This window comes from Raphanus sativus, chromosome 9, assembly GCF_000801105.2.
Source record: "Raphanus sativus cultivar WK10039 chromosome 9, ASM80110v3, whole genome shotgun sequence".
In the NCBI taxonomy this organism is placed as follows: Eukaryota; Viridiplantae; Streptophyta; class Magnoliopsida; order Brassicales; family Brassicaceae; genus Raphanus; species Raphanus sativus.
Genome location: NC_079519.1, coordinates 26,780,022 through 26,787,168, shown reverse-complemented (window position 1 = coordinate 26,787,168; position 7,147 = coordinate 26,780,022). Strand labels below are relative to the sequence as shown.

General features: G+C 39.7%; 1 protein-coding gene across 1 annotated transcript in view; it reads left to right on the top strand.

The window, feature by feature from the left end:
* The first annotated feature begins 754 nt into the window (after positions 1-754).
* LOC108823549 (DNA-directed RNA polymerase IV subunit 1) overlaps positions 755-7,147 on the top strand; it is a 39,050-nt gene continuing 32,657 nt past the window's right edge. The window contains exons 1-17 of the mRNA XM_018596781.2: positions 755-914; positions 1,964-2,060; positions 2,160-2,280; positions 2,376-2,503; positions 2,573-2,611; positions 2,710-2,928; positions 3,013-3,165; positions 3,250-3,345; positions 3,427-5,322; positions 5,395-5,564; positions 5,645-5,711; positions 5,802-5,920; positions 6,036-6,184; positions 6,250-6,512; positions 6,584-6,757; positions 6,821-6,958; positions 7,040-7,147. Coding sequence (XP_018452283.1) covers positions 1,977-2,060; positions 2,160-2,280; positions 2,376-2,503; positions 2,573-2,611; positions 2,710-2,928; positions 3,013-3,165; positions 3,250-3,345; positions 3,427-5,322; positions 5,395-5,564; positions 5,645-5,711; positions 5,802-5,920; positions 6,036-6,184; positions 6,250-6,512; positions 6,584-6,757; positions 6,821-6,958; positions 7,040-7,147 — 3,924 coding nt within the window. The 5' untranslated portion in view covers positions 755-914; positions 1,964-1,976. The remainder of the gene's footprint in view (positions 915-1,963; positions 2,061-2,159; positions 2,281-2,375; positions 2,504-2,572; positions 2,612-2,709; positions 2,929-3,012; positions 3,166-3,249; positions 3,346-3,426; positions 5,323-5,394; positions 5,565-5,644; positions 5,712-5,801; positions 5,921-6,035; positions 6,185-6,249; positions 6,513-6,583; positions 6,758-6,820; positions 6,959-7,039) is intronic.

Sequence of the window (7,147 nt, the reverse complement as noted above, 5' to 3'; positions counted from 1 at the left end):
TTTAATATACACATGGTTAATCTTTCCATTTGGTTTTTGTTTCCATGGTCACATTCACACCAATTCTATTCTAATCACACACCTTTAACTAATATTGCTAGTAACACAAGTCTAGGTTTGTAGATAGTATATAAAATACATTTATTTTATTACATAGAGTCATCAATAATATGAATTTAGCATATGCTAATATACATAACAAATATATATAGTATATATGATATCAGTAGTTAAAGAAAGCAGTAGTATATTAATAAAAAAGCAGTAGTTTTTTTTAAAGTCCATTTAGATTACATAAGAAATTTTCTTTTATTAAGATTTTCTTAGTTATCAAATTTTACTAGCATATTTTCTTATAAACACCATATAGTGAGATATTTCCATTCCTAAAACAATGAAACTCTGTTAGCATATTCTTAAGTGTAATTTGTTACATAAATAATCAAATATCATTAGTAAATAAGGAGTTTACAACCTTTTTTATTTTATTTTTTTTTCGGTAGTTTTAAAAATTGACTTAAAGCTCTTTAAATGTTAAAGATAAATCATGTATTTACAATCTAACCAATCATCCTATGGTTGGAGTTGGAGGATTATAAAGTTCTGTTTTTCTTGACAGATTCAAAGTTTTTATACAAATAAAGTAAACTGAACTAAACAGAGAAACAAATAAAAGTAAAAAACAAAAAAGAATGAAATACCAGAAAGGTAAAAGTTATTGTAGTACAAATCAAGGGGTAATTCGGTATTCCAACTACGTCTTCTTCCTTTTCCTTTTTTTTTTTTAATTTTCAGAATCCAAAAAAAGACTCTCTGAAGGCAGATTTTTCTCGTTTCCTCTGCTTCTTCATTTGCCGTTTCCTTCGGGAGAACAAACGGCGGCTTAAACAAAAGCATCGGGTTTCGATAAACCAGTAAGCAACTTTTACTACATTGCTCTCAATCTTCTTCTTCTTTGGTGGTTTACTTTCTTTCCTTCTCTCTTCTTTTCCTTTTTTGGTATTTTACGATCAATTGTGCACAAAAAAAAGAAGAAGGTATTTACGATCAATCTCTCTGATTTCGTGTCTCAGTTTTCTTTCTTTGTTTTTGATCGATCCTCTTCTGTGAAAATCCTAGTTTCCTTTACTAAACCCTGTAAGATTCACGATGATTCTGTGAATTTAGTTTTTTCAGAGTTAAGGTTTTTTTTTGTGAGCCTTCTTGAAAAGGGTCTTTCTTTCTTTCTGAGAACTCCATTAGTGGGTTTCTTAGCTCTGTTTTATTGAGTTTTACATAAAAGTAACAAACTTTCAGTAACATGTGTTCAAAGTTACTGAGTCAAAAAAAAAACGTGTTCAAAGTTGAAACCTATGTGCGTGTTTGTGTCTGGAAAAAAAATCTTCTTTTATGATCTGCAAATGATTTTCTCTTTTGTGGGTGTCTTGTTCAGTATGAAAATTTAAATAATGTGTGTTCAAAGTTAAAACATTTTCTGGGTTTGTGTCTGGAAAATAGAATCTCCTTTCTGGGTTTTGTTGAAGACTTCTCTTTGATAAGTCAATCAGTGAATCTATTAAATGTGTACTATTAAGTTTAAAGTTCCCAAATTTTGTACACTTCCAATAATGTGAAGCTTGAACCTTTTTGTCTTCCGCAAACAAAAACAAAGTTTTTTTTTCAGGGTTGAGAAAGATAGAGCATCTGCTTTGTCTCAACAAGTTTTTCTCCTTTTTGTGGGTTTATGCTAGCTACCACTTAAAAAAAAAAACTCAATCTTGTTTGTGATAAGCCAGTCGAAGAGACACGCTTTCGTCACCTAGTTTGATTCTGTCTGATTGGTGAAAGATTGTTTTTTCTTTGTTCCATCTTTTGCACATTGGATATGTCACTACAGATTGAATTTTTGATCACCCATATGTTGCTGATTTGAAAAATATGTTTTTTTCCGCTTGGCCTTACTGATTGAATATTCTTGTTGTAGGGCATTCTGCAACATGGAGGAAAAATGCGAGGAGATTCAGGTGCCCATGGGGACTCTGAAGTCAATAAGCTTTAGCATTTCGAATAACAAAGACCTAGTAAGTACTGCCCTGAATATTAAATAACATATGTTGTTTGTTGAGTGTGTATTAAACCAAAACTTAATGTCAATGGTACATTCTTTTTTATTTTTATAGAAAAACATGTCTGCCATGGAAGTTGAAGCAGCGAATCAAGTGACTGATTCCCGGTTAGGGCTCCCAAATCGGGATGATAGTTGCAAATCATGTGGCAGCAAAGATAGAAAAGTCTGCGAAGGTATACACATACAGATTAATGAATCCATTTTTGGTTGATATCATTTGCATATCATGTGAGGAAACTTGTTAATGATTGTTTTTGTTTCTGTTTAGGGCATTTTGGGGTTATTAAACTCAGTGATCCGGTGATTAACCCGCATTTCCTTAAGGAGATAGCTACATTGTTGAACAAGTTCTGCCCTGGATGTAAATACATGAAGAAAAAACAGTCTCAGTCTCAGGTTCAAGAGTTTCCATTACAAATCGTTTCATGCATATGTAAGATTAATACTGACTTTTGCTTGGTACAGAATACTGAAGAACGGTCTGACAGATGTAGATATTGCGTTGTAAGATAAAGAATTTTTTTGAGTTCTAATAACATCTCCTTTTGAAACTTGTGTGTGTGTTCTGTTCTCACAGTTGTTTTGTTTTTGAATCTTGTCAGACAAATACAAGTTACCCTCTAATGAAGTTTCGGGTAACAACAAAAGAAGTCTTTAGGCGATCTGGAATCGTTTGTGAAGTGAGTGAAGACAATGTGCTTAAGCTCAGTAAACGGGGACTCTCAGCACTACCTCCAGATTACTGGGATTTTTTGCCTAAAGACCCAAATATCGACGAAAGCTGTTTGAAACCAAGCAGGCGGATTCTAACGCATAGACAGGTATTACAACAAGAGTGTGACATGTTTTTTCTTTTTGGTCTCTGAAATAAACAAAATGTCCTTAAACTTTTTTTTTCTGGCAAGACTTATACACTGTTGCGTGGGATTGATGAGAGGCTGATCAGGAAGGACATCCCAATGTTTGACTCTCTTCCTATGAAATCTTTTCCAGTTTCACCAAACGGTCTTCGTGTATCCGAGATGGTCAATCAGTTCACCGGTCCTCGACTAGTCTTTGTAAGTAGAAATCTTGAATTGTTTTCTTCTTTTGATGTAATATGTCCCACATATATATATAATATGGTGTTTTTTCTTTTCTAGGATGAACGGACTCGTATCTACAAGAGACTAGTTGGCTTTGAAGGAAACGGTCTTGAGTTGGGTTCTCGTGTGATCGAATGCATACAATATTCAAGAGTAAGCAGTAACTTCTTATTTTCCTTTCTTGTAATCATCTGTGATGATGGTAAAGTTAATTCTTGTTTTGTTTGGTCGCAGCTCTTTTCTGAAAACGTGTCTCCAAGTCAAGAATCTGCAAACCCTTACCAGAAGAAGTCAGATACTCCCCAACTGCGCGGTCTAAGGTTCATGAAAGATGTTCTCCTCGGTAAAAGAAGCGACCACACGTTCAGGACAGTGGTTGTCGGTGACCCGTCTCTCAAGCTCAACGAGATCGGCATACCTCGGAAGATCGCTGAGAGGCTCCAAGTGTCAGAGAATCTCAACGACTGGAACAGAGAGAGGCTCGTCACTTCATGTTTCCACAAGCTGCTCGAGAAACGTGAGACTCACGTTAGAAGAAGAGGAGGAGGAAGGTTAGTGGGTATCCGATCCATCGATGATCTCCAGACGGGAGACAGCATTTTAAGGACGCTGAAAGATGGAGACACGGTGCTGATGAACAGACCTCCTTCCATTCACCAGCACTCGCTTATCGCGATGTCGGTTAAACTCCTCCCTACTGCTTCCGTTGTCTCCTTGAACCCTATCTGCTGTTTACCGTTCCGTGGCGACTTCGATGGAGATTGTCTCCACGGGTACGTTCCTCAGTCGATACAAGCCAAGGCTGAGCTCGATGAGCTCCTGGGTTTGGACAAGCAGCTTGTTAACAGGCAGAACGGTCGTAACTTGCTAGCGTTAGGACAGGACAGCTTGTCGGCAGCGTATCTGGCTAATGTCGAGACGAACTCCTTTCTGAATCGAGCTCAGATGCAGCAGCTGCAAATGTACTGCCCCTTCGAGCCTCCTCGGCCTGCGATCATCAGAGCTTCTCCTAGCAGCAGGGAGCCTCAGTGGACAGGGATGCAGCTGTTTGGGATGCTTTTCCCTCCAGGGTTTGAGTACGCTTACCCTCTGAACAACGTGGTTGTTAGCGACGGAGAGGTTTTGTCTTCTTCCGATGGGTCTGGTTGGTTGCGTGACGGTGAAGGAAACTTCATCCAGGGTTTGCTGAAGCACGATAAAGAGAATGTTCTTGACATCATTTACTCGGCTCAAGAGATGTTCTCTCGGTGGTTGCTGAACCGAGGATTGAGTGTTTCTTTAGCTGATCTGTACTTCGCCTCTGATCAACAGTCTCGGAGGAACTTGACCGAGGAGATAAGATACGGGTTGAAGGAAGCTGAGCAAGTCTGCAACAAGCAGCAGCTTATGGTTGAGTCTCGTAGAGACTTCCTCGCGGTTAACGGAGAAGATAACAAGGAGGAAGATTTGGAGAGGTTCTGCTACGAGAGACAGAGATCAGCGACGTTAAGCAAACTTGCGGTTAGTGCATTCAAAGATGCGTATAGAGATGTCCAGGCTCTGGCTTATAGATACGGAGACCAATCCAACTCGTTTCTCATCATGTCCAAGGCTGGTAGCAAAGGAAACATGGGGAAGCTTGCTCAGCACGCTATGTGCATCGGTCTTCAGAACTCTTCTGTTGCCTTGTCCTTCGGGTTCCCACGGGAGCTGACTTGTGCCTCGTGGAACGATCCCAACAGCCCGCTTCGCGGAGTAAAGGGACAGGGACAAGACCAAACCGGTTATGACTCGTTTGTGCCGTTTGGTGTCATCGCGAGCTCGTTTCTGACGGGTCTGAATCCTTTGGAGTCTTTTGTTCATTCGGTGACGAGCCGTGACAGCTCCTTCAGCGGTAATGCTGATCTTCCGGGGACGCTTAGCAGGAAGCTGATGTTCTTTATGAGGGACATATACGCTGCTTACGACGGGACAGTGAGGAACTCATTCGGGAACCATTTGGTTCAGTTTCGTTATGAGACTGATGGAGAAGAAGACATGACCGGTGAAGCGGTTGGATCGCTTTCTGCTTGTGCTCTCACCGAGGCTGCTTACAGCGCTCTTGATCAACCCATCAGCCTTCTTGAAACTTCTCCTCTTCTCAATCTTAAGGTTCTCTCTTTCTTTCTTCTACTTACACTTAATTATAAATCATATTAACAGTTGAGTATCTTTCTTGTGCAGAATGTGTTGGAGTGTGGGTCGAAGAAAGGTCTAAAAGAACAGACAATGTCTCTCTACTTGTCTGAAACACTTTCTAAGAAGAAACACGGGTTCGAATACGGGGCACTGGACATCAAGAACCACTTGGAGAAACTGAGTTTCTCAGAGATTGTTTCAACGTCCATGATAATGTTGGTATCTCGAACCTGTCTTTCTATAAATCTTTTCTTTCTCCTAACACATGTTGATCGTTTGCTCTTTGGTGTAATAGATTCTCTCCGAGGACAAACACAAAGGTCCCTATGAGCCCGTGGGTTTGCCATTTTCATATCTCCAAGGTACAGATACAGATTTAAACCCACCTACATAATGTCTATATATATGAAAAAAAACATTCTAATGTATGTAGCTCTGTTCTAACATTACAGAAAGTACTGAAACAGAAACAACTGGACCTCGAATCTGTTGTCTCTTCATTGAACAAGCAGTATGCGAACAGGAAGAAAGAACTGAAGCTTGATGTAATAGATTTAGATATCCAAAGCACGTAAGTACATCCTCAAAAACGTTTTAATTATTTTTTTGCCAATCTTTATGTCTTATATATATATATATATATATATGATACTAATCTGTTATACATTTCATGTGTTGTTGATTAGAAACCACTGCTCTTGGGATGATAAGTCAATGGAAGAAGATAGATTCTGCATCACAGTTATTGTTCTCGAAGCCTCCACGCAGGATTCTTTGGAACTTGAGGCCATTCGACTTGTCTTGATCCCTTTTCTTCTCGACTCTCCTGTCAAAGGTAAAGAAAAAACGGACAGTTCTTGGTTTGTTATTGTTACTGTTCTTACGAGTTGTTTCTGGCAGGCTACCGAGAGATTAAGAAGGTGGATATCTTATGGGTTGACAGACCAAAAGCGCCGAAAAGGAACAAGAAACACATGGCCGGTGAGCTTTTCTTGAAGGTTACAATGCATGGAGTTCGTGGCAAAAGGAGCTTTTGGAGCGCTCTTCTCGAGACCTGTCTTCCCATTATGGATATGATCGACTGGACAAGAAGCCATCCTGATAATATACGCCAGTGCTGCTCGGTTTATGGAATAGACGCTGGACGTAGCATCTTCCTAGCGGTTAGTTTCTTTTTGTACAGTTTGTGGAGTAGAGACACTAGTCTTGCAGCTTCTAAAGTTTTGACTAACAGGATTTGGAGTCTGCTGTGTCGGATACGGGTAAGGCGATGCTGCGGGAGCATCTGCTTCTTGTGGCTGATTCTCTCTCAGTTACTGGAGAGTTTGTGGCATTGAACCCCAAAGGTTGGGGTAGACAGAGACAGACCGAGTCTACTCCTGCTCCTTTCACTCAAGCTTGCTTCTCGGTATGTAATAAACTACACCCCCAACTTCTTTTTACCGGTTATGATATTTAAATTTATCTACAGAGCCCAAGTCAATGCTTTATCAAAGCTGCTAAGGAAGGTGTCACAGACGAGCTTCAAGGATCTATAGACGCATTAGCTTGGGGGAAAGTTCCTTCTTTTGGAACTGGAGATCAGTTTGAAATCATCATCTCCCCAAAGGTAACAACTACTTCTTTTTACATTGAATCACAACTTCTTGTAATGTTTTTTTCTTTTAATTAAGTGTATGCGTTTCATCAGAATCATGGGTTTAGTACACCGGTAGACGTGTATGAGTTTCTGAGAAGTACAGCCATGCTTCCAAAGAGAAAGGCTGTTGCCCGTGCAAGAAGGTCCTTGCCCAAATCG